Source organism: Nothobranchius furzeri, chromosome 12 (assembly GCF_043380555.1).
Source record: "Nothobranchius furzeri strain GRZ-AD chromosome 12, NfurGRZ-RIMD1, whole genome shotgun sequence".
NCBI lineage: Eukaryota > Metazoa > Chordata > Actinopteri > Cyprinodontiformes > Nothobranchiidae > Nothobranchius > Nothobranchius furzeri.
Genome location: NC_091752.1, coordinates 29,271,824 through 29,293,279, shown reverse-complemented (window position 1 = coordinate 29,293,279; position 21,456 = coordinate 29,271,824). Strand labels below are relative to the sequence as shown.

The window sequence follows — 21,456 nt, the reverse complement described above, 5'->3', positions numbered from 1 at the left end:
ATGTGTTCTGATCTACTTTGGACTTACAAGATGCGTGTGATCAGCCTTGGATTTCTACATCCTCACAGAGCAGAATTCCCATTGGTTTGCTAACACAGTTGATTTTCTTTTTAAAAAGACAAAAGTGCCCCAACAACCACGTTTTTATAAAACACAACTTTATTTATTCTTGCAGTGACATGAAGATATTTACTTGAATGTTTGTTTGAGGACAAAAAGTTAAAAACAGAAGATTTAAATGTTTTCTTTTATATGGAGGAGTTCATTTTCAACATCAACAGAAACAGACGCACAGTCACAAAATAAAAAAAAAAATATCCAGAGTGACTTTTCACTTGAATGATAATACTTTGCTTTACATCTGTGCACTCGGATTATAGGGCGTCCTAATGTGGTTACTTTGGGTCTTTTCTCTCAGTCTGATTGTTTTATTGAGGTCAAAGGCCATAAAATATCTTGGAAGAAGCTTGGATACATCCAAAACAAACACTATTACTTGTTGACATTTAAATCACTGAAATGCCAACAAGAAATTTGGGTCAAGGAGGTCACCGAGGAGACAACGCATCACTCAGAAAATAGAAGAAAACTCAGTAACACTTTACAATAAAGGTCCCTTTACTAACATTATTTAGTGCATTAATAAGCTTAATAAACAAAGGGTCAGTTTATTAATGTGAAGTGACCAGCCAGCACAATGTCCAGTGACAAATTGAACAGGATAATTTCTACTAATGCAACAGTATTTAACATTAGAACATCTTCAGGGCTTAGAGCAGCAGCGTGACCTGCAGAGCCAAAGTGCTGCTGCATTTAGCAAAACAAGATCAAATCCAGAATGAAGAATGATTTATGATTTTTGTCCATGTCGCGCCACTTCTGTGTTAAAATATCAAATATGCTCAAGTCATCATCAAGTCAACAGATGCAAGTTGATCCAAGTTGCAAGTCATTGATGTTCAAGTTTGAGTCAAGTCGTAAGTCTTTACTGATTTTATCAAGTCAAGTCAGAAGTCATTAAAATAATGACTCAAGTCTGACTCGAGTCCAAGTCATGTGACTGGAGTCCACACCTGTCACGGCTGCCAGCCTGAAGAGGGAAAAAGCAGCCAGGATCACCCAGCTCTGGTGATTGACTGGACACCGCCCCTCCTCCTCCTCTCTTCCAGGCTGCTGAGGAGCACAGATGAACTGAATCCTCCTGATGAGCCACACCTAGGATAAAAAGGCTGTGCCTTCAGCAGTCTGGGAGGAAGCAGTGCAGGGGTTCTGCTGTTCTCCAGGTTTCGGTTGGTTGAACGCCATCGTTGTGATGAGTTTTAACTTATAGTTTTAACTCTGAGTGATCCACATGGATCTTTTGTGCATGTCGCCTAGTGTTGACTGTGTTTTAAGGTTATCTCGGATTTAGTTTTAAGACTTTTATCAACGTCGTTGTGTTTTTAAACACCTTCAGTTTAGGTAAAACTTTTAATAAAGTTTTAACCAGGTGTTTTATATAGTTGATAATTTGTCTTTTAACTGTTAACCTTATAGTGAATTTTTCATTTTGCATTATTTTAATAATGCTCGCCATCTGTTTGCTCTTGTTTTTAGAACCTTTTATCACAATTAAACCCATTTTAAACGCCACTGTCGTATTTCTTATGTTACCCCCTCCTTCACATTTTAACATCTCCTGTCGGGGACGTAACAACACCCCTGGTAATGCATTTCAAAATATGATTAGGCAGTTGTTAAACCTTTATTAAATAGTTCATTAGTGCTTAATAATGCTCTCAGTAATGTCAAAAAAGGGTTTCCCTTATTGTGAAGTGTTTTGGAAAACCCTGAACTACAAAACAAAAGCTGAATAGATGTGCTTTAGGGACGTTTTTAAAAAACATGAACACTTGTTTGAATTGTTTAAATATACACACAAAAGAAAATAAAGTACACACTCAGACAGCTAGCTGTACCCTGAAATTAAACCAAAGCCTTTGCAAACACATTCACACAAAGCACATTTAACGACTGAGTTCATTTTGACCTTTTGATTCCAGTCCAAACAGCATTCCCAACACAAAATCTATAAAGTAGCTGTTTGATACTCCCAGTCCTGGTCTTTGGGTTTTGTTTCAAAAACGCTCATCAAGTTCTGCTGCAGCCTGTTGACGACCAATTTGCTCGACTCGGGTGACCTAAAGTGAGGACACATTTTGAAAAACACCTTTTTCATGTTACAAAATGGTAGTTCATCCCTGAACTTCAAGTCTGGACCAAACTGTGCATTTTTGGCCGTCCTAGATAAATCTCTTGTTGTGAACAGAATCGTGACAAAAAATGGTGAACATGAGGGAAAGGTTTGTGTCCTGCCAATGTGACCAGCTCGTGACAGCTTAATGAGCACTCTCATGACCAAAGGCAGCCTCCAACAGTCGTCAATCACTGCTTGAAACCCTATGACTCATGTCTGCAATCGACCAATGAAAATACATGCAGGGAGTGAGGCAAACAACTAGAGATGGGAGTACAATACCAGAGAAGAATTAGCAACGGTGGAAGCTCCACACAGGAACATGTGGACCACTCCTTTTTGGATTTCGGTTTGGAGTCCAATAAAAATCCAAACATGTGTCGTTCCACAGATGTTGAATGACCAAGCACTACTAGAACAGGGGCTTCCTAGTCAATTTTCAAGAAACTCCTGAAGACCCAGCTCTTCAGAGAGCATCTTCTAAACTAGCACCCTCCCAGCACCCGCCCCCCTCTCTACTGCACACTCCTTATTCGCCTCACTGCCACCTAGGATTGACTGAATAGTGTTTGTTGTTAGCCTCAAGGGTAACCTGCTGGCGACCTGTAAGTCGCTTTGGACAAAAGCGTCTGCTAAATACATAAACATAAAAAGTGTTAACAGCAGCATTCTTTCTCTCTTTTCAGCATTGTTGTTTTGGTCAGCTGTCGGCTTTTAGTGGCGTATGCTTTTCAGGGGGTGCGCTGGTGATGTTAGTTCATCTTGCTAGACGTCATAAAGTTTGGCTCACTGAAATCTTGGGCCATACAGTGTGCGAGAGTTCTCACAATGTGTCACGGGCAGTGCGACAGCCGAAAAACACTGTGTGGTCTGGTCTTTAGCCACTGACTAGACCTTGTGTTAAAACCGATCTGTCAGCTGTTAGGTAACATCACGGCACCATCATCCTCCGACGCTCCAGTCTCATTTTGAGCTCTGAAACCAGAGCTTTGTTCATAGTGTCTTGTCGTTCCAAAAGTGGTTTCTTTCTAGGTTTTGGTGCCACTGCTGCAGAAACCGTCGGTACAGTCCAGTGCCGCTCTCCGTGGAAGTAGCTGGGTGGTGGAGGAGGGAGGGAAGGTGCACAGGGTGGTGGAGGTGGGCACCAGTGCCTCACCACATTGCTAATGTTGTTATTGTAGTTGACATTCTCCACAATGACCTCTGGCTCCATCTCGTCCTCTTTGATTCTGAATTTCTCTCTCTGGGTTTCAGACTTCCTGAAGGGGTTTCTGAAGCTCCAGAGGTTCTGGCTCCGTGGTCTCCTCCGCACGCGGCGGTTGGGCAGAATCCGGTTGGACCTTTTGTTGCGCATGAATGTCGCAGTGGAAATGATGATTGTAACAATGACCATGAGGCTAATTAAACCAACAAGCATACCTATGATTTGCATTGGGTTGTTTCTGTTAATTAAAAAAGATCCCAAAGGCCCCCCCTTGAGATGAGTCTGTAAAAGAGCACAAGGAGAATTCATGTCCATGGGACAGAAATTGCACAAAGATTTCTCTTAAATGATAATGTAACGTATAAAAGCTGAAGAGAAAAAAACATTTTATCAACAAGATGATTTTCACATAAAATGTATTTTTTTACAGTCCAAGACAAGATCAGAGAGGTTCTTGGAGGAACCCAAAGATGAGATCATTCGAAATCCAAAATTAAAAATATGAATATCAATAAATCATCAAATCCAAAATGAAGTATTTTATCATTTTCTTTTGGGGTCATTTTATGTGCATGAAATCAAACTTTTAGGCAAGAATAAAGCAAATTTTGAGAGGATATTGTGCTCCTGCATGTACTCTTTTACAGACACAGTGATGTTCCACTACAGGATTCTTTGAAATTGACTAGCCACAAATTCTTGGTACCACAGAGTAAAAACAACAGTACTGTTGTGCCAATGATCTCAAGGCAAGCTTCATTTATGGCACAGGCCTCCGTACAATCTTTCTGATCTTGCCCTGAGGTTGCACGCGGGTCTTTTTCACAGATTTCCAGTAGATAACAGTTGAAATGAAGATTGTCAGTGAAATAGCGAAGGTCACAAGGGTCAAACAAATCCCAAACACCGCCCCTGGACGTTTCCGTAGGCCCAGGAAGTATGAGAAAAATCTGGATTTGATCTGCAAACATCACAATTGCACTTGTGAGATATATACTGTAGGGCTGTAATCTTTCAATAATTATTGTAGATCTAGCAGTTTTCAAACAGACTGACATGTGCATACATGTACTTATCTGTTTTTCTTTAAAAAAATTAATTTTTAAACATCTGAACAACAGAAACTTCCATGTGTAGTTTTCTTACACTTCTTAAAAACATGAGGTTTATGTTTTATTCATTATTCACTCAGCCTTCTTCACACATAGAAGGATATTTAGCAAAGTTTGCTGTTTTAGCCTATTGCCCATGCTTTCAAAAAGACAATAAATTAATGGTAAAGGCATTAAATATTATCAGCGCATTAATTTTCACAGGTAACATCTTTTTTTCACTTAGCTTTGATAAATAACTTTGATATAACTTTATTTAGTTGTTTTGCTGGTTGTGTTCATCGACATATGTGTTATGCATTTATGCACTGTAAAAAATAATTGTTGATTTTACTTAACCAAAAGATGTCATCTGCATCCACGACAACTAGCTGCTTCAATAAAAAAATACTATACACTGTTATACGTTTTACAAACACTGGTATAAACAGGTGATTTCCTTTTTAAATTACCTTAATAAATGAAAGCAAAAATGTATTTGAACACACACCATTGTAATATTTACTTAATAAAGTTATATTAACTGATTTCACTAAACCTAGTTGCTTAACTGTAAAGAGTAATAAAACATTTAATTAAAAAACACTATGTATAACAATATATATTATGCTTCACAAGGTTTAGTGGAACCAGTTGAAATAACTTTATTAAGTAAATTCAACAGATTATTTATTAGAGTGTATGTCTTAGCTCCTACTTACAGCCTCTGTGATGTCGATCTTGACGACTGCAGTGGTGCTGAATGAAGGCTGTCCTCGGTCTCGGGCCTGAACCACCAGGGACCAGCTGCAGTCTCTTTTCTTGGTAATGTTCTGTATGATGGCCATCGACTTGATGTAAGACTTCAGCTTGATTTCTCCCGTGTCAGTGTCGATATCAAAAATGTTGTTGTCTGGCTCAGCCTTCATGATGGCGTACTCAATCACATTGTTTGGGATTTCTGCGTCGTCATCTACAGCCTGTGGAAGAAGACTCAATTAAACATTTAATGATACATGTACATTTATTTGCAACCTAAAAACCACGCATACCTCTATTTTCACCGGTGCTCCAATCACCATGGTCTTCTGAAGGAAGTTATTGTTGAAAGCAGGCGGATGATCATTCAGATCCAACACAGTCACAAAGACTTCAGCCAAATTGTACTTTCCCTCAGCATCTTCTGCCTTCACGTAAAAGTTGTACTTGGATTTCACTTCAGCATCCAGGCTGGCCCATGGCTGGGTGTAAATGATCCCAGATGCAGGCTGGATCAGAAATCTGTAAATAATGATGTCATGATGGCAATTAACAACCTTTTAACAATCAAATCTCCAAACCAGACATCTAAAAAAATTAAAACCAGGTGACCCAAAAGGGTTCAAATGACCTGCAGGTGACCTGCATTTTCGTGTTCAACATTACAAATAAAAAACTGAGATTATGGTGAAAAAAGCGACCTCATAAGCTCACTCTCTAGAGGATGAAGCAACAAACTGATTGAACATCCATTGACTCACTAATCTAATTAACACCTTATAACAGGGGATACAACATAAGTGTTTTCATCCCTAAATACTTTCTTTTTATAATTTGTTGAGGTGCAAAAGTAAAAGTAAATGAATGTCTAAGAATGCACTGTAAAATAAAAAATGTTGACCAAGTTGCTTCGTCTCCTCTCCCCCTGCCACACCTGGTGTGGAGTGTGGTGCCTTGGTCTGCCTGAATGTTCGTGGCTCCTGGGTCAGGGGGTTTAAGATTTTTGGCGTCTGCCTGATCAATCCCGGTGGCTGTCTGGTGGGGTCTGGGTCCCTGGGCTCTGCTGGGTCCCCGGCGGGGGTGGTCGCCCCTGGGTCCTGGGTTCCGGGCTCGGCCGGCTAGGGGGTGGGAGGCTGCGGGCGGGCCTGATATCTCCAGGGACTCTGCCGGCTGCTGGTTGTGGCCCCCCCACCCCGGGGCGATCCTCTGTGCCTCTCGAGGGGGGCGGGGGCCTTTCTGGTTGCAGTCTCCTTGGGGTTCCTGTTTTCTGGGGCAGCGCCTGGATCTCTGGGACTTGGAGCTGCCCCCGTCTCCTACACATCTTTGGGGGGCAGATCTGTGGTCCCTCACACTCTCTATTGGACGCTTTTATAGAGAAACCTTACATATACAAGAGCGTGTACACACACAGGTGCTCACATGGTGCTCTCAAAAGTATGGGCTTGGGCACGTTCAACACAGGTCTTAAAGCTGTCGTTGCCACTAAATGCACTGTGATTTATTATCGTGTGATTGTTCAGTTAAACAATGCTGATTGTATATTTCTTCAAGTTGACGCAGTGATAGCTTTCGCCTGTTGTATTGTTGTGTGTCCCATTTTTTCTCTTCTTTCTCTTCCTGCAGGTCTAGAAGCAGACTCTTGTTCATTATTGTTTATTTTTGTGGACCCCCCACAACCCTAACCCTAACCCTAACCCCCCCCCCCCCCCCCCCCCCCCACCTTTTGTCTTTTCCTTTCTCTTTCCCCTCTGACTCCGTGTCTGGTCAGAATTAAAAAGCATTCAAAAACAATAACAATAAAGTTTTAAGTATCAGGCGTGACATTAAAGGCAGACGCATTGATGCTCCACCTGAGAGTAAATCTGTAAGGCTTGTCACCAGCATTCAAACTTCAATTCTGTTTGCTTCCCAGTCAGACAGGACACGGGGGAAAAAAATAGATTAATAAACGAATATGTTGACCAAGTTATGTCAACTGGTTCCACTAAACCTTGCTCATTAAATGTAAAGAGTAATATACAATGTTATATTTTGTTATGTCAAAAGTAAACGTAACAGCAACTAGGTTAAATTGAACCAGACATAACTTGGTTAAATAAATTCAATATTTCATTTAATAGAGTTTAGATTTTAACACAGAGCCCCATGTAAAATAATAATAAAATAAAATCACATAAGTTGTTTAAATAATTAATTTTCCTTTAAAGTTGTGTTTTACTGTCTCATCCTATCAGTTTTAACTGATAAATTAACATTGATCTAGAGACTTTTTTTGTTTAGCCACTTGTTTGGTTACTCTGCACAATGTTTTTGTAGTACAAGGTACCCAGAAGCAAAGAGCAGTCTATTTTCTCCTCCAATCCTATTAAAGGATTAAAACGGACAGAGGGTAAGCCAGCAGAGATACTAACCGTGTGGCACTGTGAACATGCAAATGTTCCACAAAAATCTGTTTAAACAGCTAAAAAAATATGAAATTCTAAATATTGAAACACAGCCTCCTGTTTAATCTTCAGTGCAGCGTTTTTGAGTATAGGCTGAGGAGACACAAGCTCAAAGTGATTTTGATTAAACAAACACAAACTAAGCTTTAGTGTTCCAAATCTCTCCCTGCTGGTTATTTTGGAAATCCTTCTCCATGCCATGTGACAGCTCATATCTGCTTAAACTCATTACTACTGCAGAGCACAAAACCAGCACCAAATATCCAAAACACTTACCACGTACACACAGCCATTTATTACCAAACAATTTTCTCCTCAATACGGTTTATAGTTTCTAAAACATCAGATCTGGTTTGTTAATGAGCATCAAAAGTTAATTATCAAGAGTTTTCCTTTTTTTTTTTTAACAAGAATGAGAAAATAAACAACTTAAAGAGATATTACATCCAAAATTGAACTGTTGTCTGTTGACATATTACCCAGAGTTAGATAAATGAAAAAAAAAAAATCTATATGTCTTTAACCAGACCATTTTCCTGACCCGGCTGTACTCCTTTAGCTTTAGCTTAGCATAAAACACAGTAAGTGAATGGATCCAACTAGCATTGTGAGTACAAAATGTCCTTAAAATCACCCAGGAGTGATCCCAAATCTGCTTGGTGACCTAAATAATCAGACTGACTTCAAGTGGAAATAATTAGTAACATAAAGTTTTTGGGGCTGCCTTGCACCTTTCAGCAGAGGCTTACAGCTGTGCTTTGTCAGAAAGTATAGGCTCAAGTCTAAAATGGCGCCTGTGATTAATTTATGTTACTACTATTTTCACTTGAACTCAGTCGGATTAGTTAGGTCACCAGGTGGAATTGGGATGACTCCTGAGTGAGTTTAATGACATTTTTTACTCGTAATGCTAGTTGGATCCATTCACTTACTGTGTTTTATGCTAAGCTAAAGCTAGAGGAGTACAGCTAGGTTAGGAGAATGACTGGGCTGGTTAAAAAGGCTCCACCTGAGAGTAAATCTGTAAGGCTTGTCACCAGCATTCAGACATCACTTCTGTTTGCTTCACAGCCAGACAGGACACAACAAAAAAAAAAAACCCAAAAAGAAAAAAAAATAATTATATATATATAGGTGTGTGTGTGTGTGTGTTTTCCGACTTATTTAACTGAGAAATACTGTATGTCAACGGACAAAATTTCGGTTTTGGGTACAATATCCCTTTAATTCTGTAAACTTTTACTATCTAAGGAATGGAATGTTGAATTAACTCAACAGGTTATGTGGTTTCAACAAACGTAGTTGATTAAATGTAAAGAGTAAAATACATTTACTTTTTACACAACAACATAAAACAATGTGAATTACTCTTTACATTCAAGTGACTAGGATTGGTGGAACCGGTTTACATAAGTTGGTTAAGTTAATTCAACCTTGCATTTCCTATAGTGTAATCAGAATTTAAATCACAAGGGTGATTTGTGGCTTTAGAAAAATATAAACTGTGGTTAATGGCCCTGAACAGAAAAAAAACACTCCTCTGGCTTTTCCTGGAAGCTGGATTTCCACTTGAAATTTAAAAGAAAAAATCAAGCATGAAATGGGAAAATTACATCTTTCAGGCCACGAGTAAATAAAGACAAACCAAAATCTAATAAAACAAAACAAACATGCAGCTCTTGATAAGATGTTTTTTCCACTGTCCTTAGGTTTTGGTTAGTTCAGGAGTCAGCAGCTGGAATGTCACTTTAAAGTTTGATTCTTTGTTTTGCTGAATGTTTTTCTTCCCTCCAGAGGAGAGCACAACATGTAGTAAACAGCAAGGATATCAACTGTTCATTTTACAAGGATTACTATTGTTTTTTACTTTTAAAAAGTCCTTTTCAGTGAAATGCTGAAGGCTGCTTTCCTCCAAAAACACAAGCCTCATTTTTCACAAAAACAAATACATAAAGATGGCTAAAGGAAAGTATAGGTAACCAAATATTGTAAGTTACAAGAATCACTGTGCCACTTTATGGGCTTTGTTATAAAAGTGGAATTTCTTTATTTCCTGTCATACTCACAGATCAGCGCCTGATCCATAGATTGAGTATTTAACTTCCCCCCAAGGTCCTGAGTCTGGGTCCACAGCCTAAAGACAAATAGGGACACCACATTAGGAAACAATTAAAACACTCACTTTTAAAGGTGTGGGAAACCTGCTTAATCAGTACATTTGCAGTGGACTCTGGCAGGAATGAATGCCTTGCAAGCCGTACTCGGGACGAAAAAAGCCCAGAAATACCTGCATCAGCAGGGACAAGTCTGCCACATCAAAAGAGAGCTTAACACGGCAGGATTTGATCTTATTTCCTGATATTTGGACATTTAGCCTCGGATTGGACAACAGCAACGCGGCTCTACTACTGATTCAGGTGTATCTTCTCTACAAATAACTGAAGCCTGGAGGAGCTTCTGCTGTGTGGTTGAGTTGCTAATGCTAACAGTTAGCTCCTGCTGGCCAAGATGTCCTCTACTGATTCTGGACGCTAAACCAACAGCCTTCCCCGTCTTGAGCCAAGATGAGTCCATGCACCCGCTTGATGTAGATTTTTCAGGCTTTGTAATCCCAGAGTTTCACTGTGTGTTTTCAATCAGAAGCTAATGCAGAAAAGAGGCGTAGAAGACTTTTTTCATGTTCAGCACACATAAAAAACTCAGAGTTGCCCATTATAATCATAAATAATCAATAAAAAATTGTTTTTCAGTGAACCACAACTCTAATCTTATTTGAATGCAACTACGAGTAACAACAAACTGCTGGCTACATTTGTCAGAATAACTGAGGAGAACTCAAGGAACACTGGAACATTTGAAGGGTTATGGCTTCAAAACAGTGAATCCTGATGTTGGAATATTATCCTGAGCTTCAGCTAATCTGTCTGTCTGCAGCTGCTGGGATGTCTGTTCACTGTCTCTGTGTGTCCAAGGTCACTTGTTGGCTGGTCTTTCATCTGATTGAAATTGCCAGGGATCAAGGCAAAGAGCCTGGTGCGTGATGTTCACACGGGGGCGAGATATAGAGGTAGACTCCCAGCCTCTGTAGAGCTGATGCGATCTTACAAGGCCAAAGGACGCAAGAACACAAACACTAATCAATTCTGCATGTCCTTAAAAGTGTTCACTTTCCCTTGGGACATATTTTTGTGCTGCAACCGTATGTGCTACCGAGGGTTACAGGGGGGAAAAAGTCAGGGAATTTGCTGTTACACAACAAAATGAAAGTGATAGCCATCTGGCAGCTTACCTCGCCTAGCTTTTATCTACATGATTTCACATTTTATCCCTCCTCCCTCGGCCCAAAGAGTCTACATTTAGAGAATTAACAGCCCTGTTGAGCATTTTGTACAAATCACTTTTACATTTGAGCTCCCAGTGACGTAGGTCAGCGATGACATGTATTTTTAGATGGCTCACCGTGACCGACACTACATTTGAGCCGCCGGGTGAGTTTTCTGGGATTCGGGCGATGTAATAGTCTGAAGAGAATTTGGGCGCATTGTCGTTGGTGTCCAGGAGGTGGATGACAATGTCTGCTGTTGCGCTGAATCTCTCCGAAGTGTCGATCTCAACTGCAAGGAGCTGACAAAACGAGCAAAAATAAGTGTGCTGCAGAAAACACACACTCAAAATATTGCTGGCATGTTGATGAAAAACATGTGGAAATGTAAAATTTCAAACAATCCTTAAAATGAAGAGATTACTTTGTAAGTTAGAAAATGGTGTTTCTCGTAGTCCATGGCTGCAGAGTCTTCCACTAGGATGGTGACTTGGGCCTCATTGAGAACAGTTTGGGGGACAACACGTAACATCCTTCCTGGTCCGATCAGTTTCAGGTTAAACTTAGCATTTGCACCCTGCAAAACCACAATTACATGCATATAAGTTTATTTATTTTTGTGACATTTTACATGATGCACCAGCTAGTTTAAAGGTCTCGTTCACTTGTTTTTTAATACATTTGCAGTGAACTCTAGTCAGTCTCTGTGAAAAAAAGCTGTTTCTGGAAGTAGAAGTTAGTTAGGGCAGTGGGAGGCAGAAAACAGCAGGATTGGATGCCTGGTTCACATCAGACGCGGAAGAACAACGATGCACCGTGAAGCCGTGGAAAAAAGAGCACATCTAATCGACGCCCTTGTTAATCTATGATCTTGATATGATCAGCCACGAAGCACGCCAAAGGCTTGGGACATGAAGTGATCGTTTCAGCGTGTGCTCTATTTTTTTCGCGAGCTGCGTCGATTCTGGCAGGATATCAAAGCAAAACAGAAGAGGCAGGCCAGTAAATTTAACAAAATAAAGACATTTTTCAAAATAAAACACCATGATTGATAAAAGTAATCATTTTTGTGTATCTAAACAGACTAGAGAGATGAAAACAAACACACACACACACACACACACACACACACACACACACACACACACACACACACACACACACACACAGCAAGGGCGCGGGAGTGGGGAGGTTTTGAAAACAGAAGGCATGAGCAGAAGTGCTCGTCGAAAATTCTTGCCTGATGTGAACAGAAGAGCAGCACGTGAATTTCGTGAGCGATCCTATTCGCAGCTGATGTGAACCTGGCGTTACTCATTATAATTTATGATATTCGGACATCTCACTTCTTATTGGCTAACAGTGACACAACTCTTCTACTGCCTCCGTTTGCTCAACAATACGTTAAAATAATTCAGGCCTGAAGGTGATCTGCTGTGTTGTGGAGTTGCTAATGCTAATGGTTAGCTTCTGTTTGCCAAGAGGCTCTCTCATGTCTCCTGGACGCGAAATCAACAACAGCCTTCCCGGTCGGAAGCCAACAAGTTTACTTCTTTCCACCCCCTTTCAAGCTTTATTAAGTAAATTATTAAATATTCATATTATTACTTAATTTAGGCTTATATCTGTTAAATTACATGTTCCTTGATGCAAAAGATGTATGTGGATAAAGTGAAAGTTGACAGATTTATACAAAATAAGTTACAAAATTGCTTGTCACTTGGACCTACATGTGATATTGTTTTGTTTCTCAAAATAATTTATATATATATATATATTATTTGTTAATTTATAATTATGTGTTGCATGACATTTTTGCATTACAAGGTTTGAGTAATATCAGGAAAATTATTTGGATTTAATAATCTAAGTAGTAAAGAGTGCTCTGATAAAATGATCTGAGAAAATCTTTAGAGAACATTATGTACTTGATGTGACTCAAACAAACATTTGCAAAAGCTGACAAATGATGTGCACCTTTTAATATGAATTTTTAATTCATGCAATTGTAAGGGGCTTTTCTGAGATAATGGCAGGCTTAGGGTCATTCTGCAGACCTCGAACACGTTTCTGCGACTGATTTAATCCACTTTTGATTAGATAACACTGTGACATTAACAGAAAATTAGGGTTATTGCATAACTAAGCTGCTCAGGCAGATTTCAAAGAGAGGTTTTATGTTTTCAGTGCTAAATGGAAATACTTGCTTCAGATAAACCTCAACATGTAACTTTTTCTACTAAACTAATTTAGATGGCAGTTCTGACCTGATCAGAGTCATTCACTGTGACTTTTAGTCCCCGGAGTATCTCTCCCTCTGGTGGGTGCTCGTACATGGTCAACTCAAACATGTTCTGTGGGCCATTTTCGCCATAAAAAGTGGGTGGATTGTTGTTTAGGTCCATCACACGAATCACCACAGTGGTCACCCCATAATCCATAAGTCTGCCTTCAGGACTTACTTCTGATGCCTGAGAAAAGAGAAAAGATTAAATTTTTTCTGTCAAGTTTTAATTTATTACGGACAACATTAACGTCACTAATAAAAAAACATAATAAATAAACAGATTCCATTTTATGTTTTACATGTTATGTGCAGAAAACAATCTGATATTTACCCTGACTTTAACGTTGAAGACTTCTCTCTTTAGATAATTAGGAGGAATCAGGAGTGTGATACAACCAGTTGTTGTGTTAATTCCAAAAACAGCATCTTCATCTAGTCAGAGAAATACAGGTAATATAACTGCATTTACACAGTTTTTTTAATTAATTCAAACGTTTTCATTAGAATAAAGTCAGACCTTCATCTAATGAGTAACGGATTGGATTTGGGTTTCCCACATCGCCATCTTCAGCAGAAACAGTAAAAATTTCAGATCCCTGAGAACAGACAAAAACACCGGCTGAAAAGAGAATCAAACAAATGGAATCATTTGGATCAAGTTATTTATCATTTGCATTTAAAAATTATTCTTAGATTTTTATTTAATTTTCTTTACGTCTTCAACAAAAGCAGATGTTAGACATTAAAATCAATTGTTTCAGTTTTGTTTGTTTGCACAGCGATGCCGATGCCAGCGTAAGCATTGTAGAATAAAAAACAATCATCCCCAATGCAGATCCCCGTTAACTGGTTAAAAACGGGCAATTAGAGAATAATTCTGGATACAATTTGGAAGCATCAGGATAATTTGCAAAGTCTCAAAGTTTGCGAAGCCTTCGTTAGGTACAAATAATTAGACTTCTATAATGCAGTAGCTCATGTAATATTTAAGTATCAAACACTATAAAACAACAACAAGCATATTTCTGCCATTCTGCAGGCGTCGGGAGATGTGTCATCGCCACTATGTGCTCAGATCGTTCTTTGGTTCCTAAACCAACAAGACATTGGTGGTGGAAGACTGAGATTTTTATGGCAAATATAGACTTCCACCTCATCATTGTGCTTTGGATCTTAGGAAATACGATTATTGTTTGAAGAAGACTTGTCCAGATAAAAATCTTGTGACTCAGCGGAAAGTCAAAGTCTTTGGCAGACAGTGTTCATTTTGACAAGAAATCTGCAAAAATGTATTTGTCAAAAATAAAATCAATAAATAAATTAAACAAAAATATTTCCCCAACAAAATTAACACCAAAGGGAGACGTCATCGTACTTACTGGTGTTGAGATTTCGTAAACGTAGCCAAAGTAGGGTGTCCCGATGAAGGATGGAGGGGTGTCTTGTGCATCTATCACGTTGATGGTCAGGGTAGCAAAGGATGACAGAAATTGCTCTTTGCCATTAAAATTGCCACCACCATCCTACAAGAATGAAAGTGTTTAAATATTATTACGTAATATTTATAATATATGCATGTGTTTGTTTCTTCTAATTATCCATCTATCCATTTATAGCAGCTTAACAGAGATGGCTCGACTTTCCTCTCCCCAGCCACTTGGGCCAGCTCCTCTAATTCACTAATTCTAAGGTGATCCTTGGCCAGCCGAGAAACATAGTCCCTCCAACTTGTCCTCTGGCTCCTCTTGATGTGGAGCTCCTCTTGGACGACCAAGCTTCTTACCCTATCTCTAAGGGAAAGCCCAGCCCTGCAGAAAAAAACTTAATTTGATCGCTTGTATCCGCGATCTCTTTATTTCGGTCACTACCCAAAGCTCGTGCCCAAAGGTGAGGGTTGGAACGTAGGTTGACTGGTAAATCAAGAGCTTTTCCTTCTGGCTCAGCTCTCTCTTCACCACAACAGATCGGTACAATGCCACCATCACTGCAGATGCCGCACCAATCCACCTGTCGATCTCACACTCTAGCTTTCCCTCACCCCGAGATACTTAAATACCTCGTCTATGACATGATGAAGGCATTGTACCCTTTTACAAGTCTTTCAGTGAAATATAGATAATTTTTATTTTATAGTTCAATGTTTTGTTTGTTGCTGGTCCATTTGGAAGTTTTACTGTAGATGGCAAAAATCAGCTTTGAATTCCTCCCTGAACATTTGCATTGACTAATGACAACTCCTCAAAATCCCACTTCTAAAAATCCAAACTCCCCCTTTAATGTGTCATGATGCACCTACCTTTGCAATGATTGTGACAAAGTGTGTCTTTGTTTTTTCATAATCCAGCATTTCTCCGAATTTGATACGTAGGACACCACTGTGTCTGTCAATGGCAAACATGCTGGACTGAGGCGACTGTAACATAAAACAGCACAAAAAAAAACTGCTGAATTTCAAAACCCCCAATAAAGCTACAATCAATCAGTACAGCAAAACCAAAGAGGGTCAGCTGGTTTCACAAAAATCCTTTCTCTGCCATTTGATTTAGGCCAATTTCTCTTTATCTCTGCCAATCTACATGAATACATCTCTGTATGCTTATGAACATGGTGGTGAAATCGTCTGTGACCACATGTGAACTCCCCTTCTCACGGCACACTGTCACAACCAAGACTGCTGTTCTACAGCTAGCTCAAACCAGCACACCCCACCACCCACTGCCAGAACAGCCCTCTAATCCATCAACACCTGGCATAAATGTAATTGTGATGTAATCCCTGTCTCCTCACTGCACCTAATTCGAGCAATTGAACAAATTAATAAAATGACCAGAAAATCGGTCACATGATTATGTCACAAATCAACGTTAAACGGTCTAAAGGAAGCACACACTTTGTATTTACCAACACTTTTGTATTTACCTGCAGATAGTAGGTGACTGAGCCTCCTGAGCCTGTGTCTTTGTCCACAGCTTCCACTTTAAAGATGCTACTTCCAGATTCAGTCGTCTACGTTGGATCACAGGAAGATTTAGAGGAGATGAACTTCACATGATCGAAGTCAGATGGTGTCTAAATGTGGGTTTCTGGAAACTCTTTTGGAAAATACTTTTATGAAGATTACTCTCTCTTAACTTACTTCCAGTACGTCAATAATTGCTGGCATGTTTTGGAAATCTGGTTTTTCGTCATTTGCATCCATCACAAATATAGTAACTCTTTCCATGACCTAATGAGAAGAAAAAAGAAGCCTATCACATCTTAGAAAAGTGGTTTTGATGTTGCTGCTGATTTTTTATTCCTTAATTTGTGTAGGAAACCTTGCTTCTTCCATCTGTGATGCTGATTATGACATCAATTGAATCTTGCTTCTAAGTAAGGAAAGGAAAAATATAGATTTATAACTTTCAAATAGTTTGTTGTCTAATTTGTGCAGTTGTAAAACATTTACCTCTCTGTCCAGCTTTTCCACTAATGTAATATTTCCAGATCTCGGATCAACCCTGAAGTATTCTTTTGACCCAGGGTCAAACGATAGGCCATACCTCACCTCGTGGCCTTCTGGATCTGTGCCATTGAGACAATAGATCTGTGTTCCTAAAGAACAGCATCAAAATAATCTCATCAGATCAGGTCATGGATGTCTTTTAGATGTTAGTTGTGAATTAAAATGCCTTTTCACAGTAAAGTTGCTCTATAGGGTCAACACATCCACATCAACAGGTGGCTGCAGCGGATGAGCATGTTGTTGTAAAGTACACACGTGCCATCTGTTCATCTATCAAGCACTATTTCACTTTTTAAACCTTAAAAAATAAACATCAAATAAAGAACAAAACAAAGACTTTTTCTACTTGGTTCTTCCACAGCCCGATCGGTGAATTTCCATAATGGTGTTCAGTCTCACCAACAGGCATGTCCTCTGAGAGGCTGAACAGGGCCAGGTTGCCATTGTTGCTGTAGGGTCCGTTGTCATAGAAATATGGTGCAAAGTCTGCCTGAGCTGAGGAGAGAGGCATGAATCCATCAGGTTTTGTGTATTTTTTGTTGTTGTTGTTGTTTTTTAAATAAATCTAGTTTAGGCAAAACATTAAGACTAGAATATCAGTTAATCAGTGAAGTTCACAATATTTTTATTTAGTAAGTCACATTTTCACTTGTCCAACTTTAAATACTGACCCAATATGCTGGAATTCACAACACACACATCCAGTTTTCGTATCTGTCTGGGATTACAGGTCAGTTACATAAACCTGCTAAGCTAACTGATCTATACATAAACCCCACATGATTTTCTTAGCTTTTTTTTTCTAAATGTATTTTACTCCAAAAAAAAAACCTTCTATTTTAAATATAGGCTAAATGAAAATCTGGTACTTTATCATTTTTGCTTTTAGACGCACCGAAAATTAAATCCAACGGACAAAACAACTAATGTTTTGAAACGATCCTACTACAAGTCCTAGATCTGATCTGAAAACCATCTCAGATCTAATACGACTACAATAACAGCCAACTTACCGAAGCAGGCATGCACAAACACAAAAAGCAGTGACAAATTTAAAATCCTCACATTCTTCATCCTAAATGATAAAAGTCGTGAAACTGCACCATGAAGACGGCTCTGTCGAGGCTTCTCTACATTGGACCTGGCTCTCAAGGTGTTTTGCGGTCACTGTAGAAGGCTAAAAGCAGATACTTACATGCTAATCCAATGACTCTTAAGAATTACTCCCGACCCCCCTTGGCCCAGTTGGCTTCATAAAGAAGAAATTCTCACAAGATGATTCAGTCATAAACTACAAGAAGATTAGTACTTTGTTAGACACGCATAGTTGTATGACAACTAATATCTGCACAATTTAAATCAAGTATTGCATCATTTTTATGAAAGATGTACATCTCTCTATATAAAATAGTAACTTTTTTAGTTTTGAATTCATTTAGTCAAATATATTGTGTTATTACAAACGTATTTATTAGAATATTCACCTTATATGTTTTTATTTTAACTGGTTTAACTTGAGACCCCAGATAAACAAACAAACAAAAAAAAAACCAAGATGTAGCTTTTTTCTTGTATACGAGTAAAGGGACTAGAGGATTATAGTTGAGTGAAATGATACTTAAAGGGGACCTATTATGCAAAACTCATATTTTGCATCCATTTGTGCTGCCATGGGGGTCTCTACTGCCTCTATTAACACTTAGAATGTAAAAACAATCTGTCCATCTATTTTGTGTTTTAGGAAATATGTGCCTACAACAGACTGTTTGAAAAAGTCCCTTTTTGTGATGTCACAAACTGGGAGAGTAGAAAAGAACCCCCTCTCATATTCATTTTTTCTCTTGCGGCTCTTGGAGAGTACAGACACTTTTTTCTCCTCTCCCTCCCTCTTATCCCAAGGCTCTTTGTCCTGTCTTGTGTGAACGGCACTTCTGCATTTTTTCTGGAAACTGGAAATTATTGAAAATGGATCTGGTCAGCTGGTCACTCAACGCGATTGAAAAAACTTTTTCAACGATGAGAAGGGGAGAAGGGGCTCCCGGATGTCCCTCTGGGACAGAGCCAGCTGGGTATATCATGGATTCCTGGAAACAGTGGAATCTGTTATGCCTCTCTCAACTGTCTGTAGAGGATTCTGAAGATGTCTGGATATTCGTCGTTTTGGTGTCGGGATTCCTGCTGTTTGGCCTGAGCGGTTACCTGGCACCGGAAAATTAACGAGCTTTCGAGGAATATTGGCTCAATCCCGGAGCTCAGGGATGGAATGCATTGCGCTGTGAATGCACAAACTCATTTAATTGTCGAGATGAGTGGTAAGCTTGGAACTTTGGATGAGATTCAGGCTCTGGCACAGAAGGTGGATTCCATCAAGGACAGAGTTATGGACGGATCAGTATGGATTGGGATAGATTAATTACGCCATTATTGGATCTAGAGGGGTTGATGACCAACAGAACTCTAAGGCAGAGAGAAAATTATTTCTGTCTGTCCCCAAAACAATTTTTATTTGAATCTGGTGCCCTTGAGCCTGTTAGGCTGAAGTAAAAACTCCCTCCTCAGAAGAAATGTGGAATGCTGCCATCGCTAGGCAACTCTTTCTCACTCTCCCAGCCTGGGCGGGACTGTGACCGGTGAAGGCCATGGAACCGTATCTAGGAGTCACTGTGCTCTCCAACCCATTAATCTCCCTCCCCTGTTCAAATGGAGGTGATAAGCACTGCTCCATGCGGCTGCACGCACCGAAGTGAGGAGAGTCCCAACCCACCTAGTGGACACTTATGTTGTGTAATGTCTGAAGTGTGTGCACATCTGTCTGAGGTGTTTTTTTTTTTTTTTTTTGCATAGCAAAGCTGCCCTCTCGGGTGAGGGTAATGCTGAAGTGCCTTTTTTCCCTCCCCCTGACTCTATCCTCATATAAACCCTCTTGATCTATTACAGTAGCGCGACTCGAGTTGTGAATGACCACAGTCACCAATTCTTGTCATGTACATATGTATGTATGTCTGATCTCAGAATTGTGTGTACTGAAACTAATTTCCTTCTGGGATTAATAAAGTATTATTGAACTGAATTGAATTGAAAAGACAGCTGTTGTTGGAGGAGCATCAGCTTCACTCCAAACCCCTCCCAGTTGCCAGAGCTTCACAGCTTATAGCAGCTTGAGCGGGGGATGAGTGGGCGTGGCCAACTTCAGCTTGTTTTCTTAAAGGTACAGAGCCCTGAACAGCTCATTCTGGAAGCTACTGAAACAGTCAATAATTAAATAGCTGAAATTGCTTCATGTGAGACAGTTTTATAGCAAGGAACGTCATGAACATGTTTTGTATCGACCATAGAACTAATATAACTTAAGAAAATACATTTTGATGCATCTCATTTTATATTAAAGCATTTTTCATTGAAAAAAAACTCAAATGCCTCAAACAAATTGACATTGCGTTTTTAGAGGAATCTAACCCAAGTCCATGTATTTTCTGCAAAAGCCCTAAACTCAAACCATTTAAAGTTTGTATCTGATTTTATTTTTGTGACTTAAATATATGAATTGTAATAAATATGCATGCACAGTAATTGAATGAACCACCAAATAGTTCCCGAGCGCGGCTGTTTCTGCAGCTCACCGCTCCCCACGGGGATGGGCCAAATACAGAGGACAATTTGTGTGTGTGTGTGTGTGTGTGTGTGTGTGTGTGTGTGTGTGTGTGTGTGTGTGTGTGTGTGTGTGTGTGTGTGTGTGTGTGTGTGTGTGTGTGTGTGTGTGTGTGTGTGTGTGTGTGTGTGTGTGCCGGCTCTGTCTTCTCGATCCCCAGTGAGTCGTGGAGGATGGCTGCTTATACTGAGCCAGGATTCTCTGGAGGTTTCTTCCTGTTAAAATGGAGTTTTCCTCTCCACTGTCGCTGCATGCTTGCTTAGTATGAGGATTGCTGTAAAGTCACTGACACTCGTCAGTGACTTGATGCAATTTGCTGGGTTCCTTATATAGGACACATTATTTCTGATTGGCTTAATGAACTGTGAATTGGATTGTTTATTATGTGAAGTGCCTTGAGACGGCTCTTGTCGTGATTTGGCGCTATATAAATAAACTTGAATTGAATTGAATTTTCACCACACCGCACCAGTGCGTCTGTGACAACTATGGGCCTTTAATCTTTAATGTCTAATTAAACACCTTTTATCAAAGCTAATTCAAAATTAGGAAAACATGATTTTTATTGAGATATTGAATTTACAAGCCAAGTAGTAGAAGCATGTTCTGTTCATTCATTCATTCATTCATTCATTCAGTGGTTAGAGTCCGCCCTGGGATTGGGAGATGGGTTCAAAACCTGGTCGGGTCATACCAAAGACCTTGAAAATGGGACCCAATGCCTCCCTATTTGACACTCAGCTTTAAGGTGTTGGATTAGGGGGTTAAACCACCAAAATGTTCCAGAGAGCAGCTCACCGCTCCCCACTAGGATGGGTCAAATGCAAAGATGTAATTTCATCAGTGTGCGATGATAATTAATGGGACTTCACTACATAAAGTAGAAAGTATTGAAAAACTTTTTTCAGACGGAGTATCTTTGACCTTCAGCAGCAGTCTAAATCCCAAACAGAATGTGA

At 39.6% G+C, this 21,456-nt stretch overlaps 1 protein-coding gene across 2 annotated transcripts; it reads right to left on the bottom strand.

Annotated features, from left to right (window-relative positions):
• Positions 1–147: 147 nt before the first annotated feature.
• On the bottom strand, positions 148–17,995 carry cdhr1a (cadherin-related family member 1a). 2 transcript variants are annotated; one of them, XM_015944745.3, is made up of 17 exons: positions 17,862–17,995; positions 17,248–17,343; positions 16,792–16,937; positions 16,661–16,711; positions 16,480–16,569; positions 16,263–16,349; positions 15,640–15,756; positions 14,723–14,866; positions 13,861–13,939; positions 13,675–13,775; positions 13,324–13,527; positions 11,481–11,633; positions 11,194–11,358; positions 9,801–9,868; positions 5,584–5,812; positions 5,254–5,511; positions 148–3,722 (listed from the first exon to the last, which is right to left on the bottom strand). In XM_015944745.3, exons 1-17 carry the CDS (start codon positions 17,920–17,922, stop codon positions 3,168–3,170), a joined length of 2,604 nt encoding a protein of 867 aa, XP_015800231.3. In that variant the 5' UTR covers positions 17,923–17,995; the 3' UTR covers positions 148–3,167. The 2 variants fall into 2 exon arrangements, with proteins under 2 accessions (XP_015800231.3, XP_054606262.2); XM_054750287.2 differs by having other exon boundaries at positions 3,594–4,401.
• Between the last annotated feature and the right edge of the window lie 3,461 nt (positions 17,996–21,456).

Bases quoted from the DNA above. Each gene is read 5' to 3' on its own strand.
- cdhr1a (XM_015944745.3), bottom strand. From the start codon at position 17,922: ATGAAGAATGTGAGGATTTTAAATTTGTCACTGCTTTTTGTGTTTGTG. The intron at 15,757-16,262 runs GTAAATACAAAA...TTTATGTTACAG, and splicing joins CAGTCACCTACTATCTGCAG to TCGCCTCAGTCCAGCATGTT. The intron at 11,634-13,323 runs GTCAGAACTGCC...GTGGTTTTGCAG, and splicing joins CAGTGAATGACTCTGATCAG to GGTGCAAATGCTAAGTTTAA.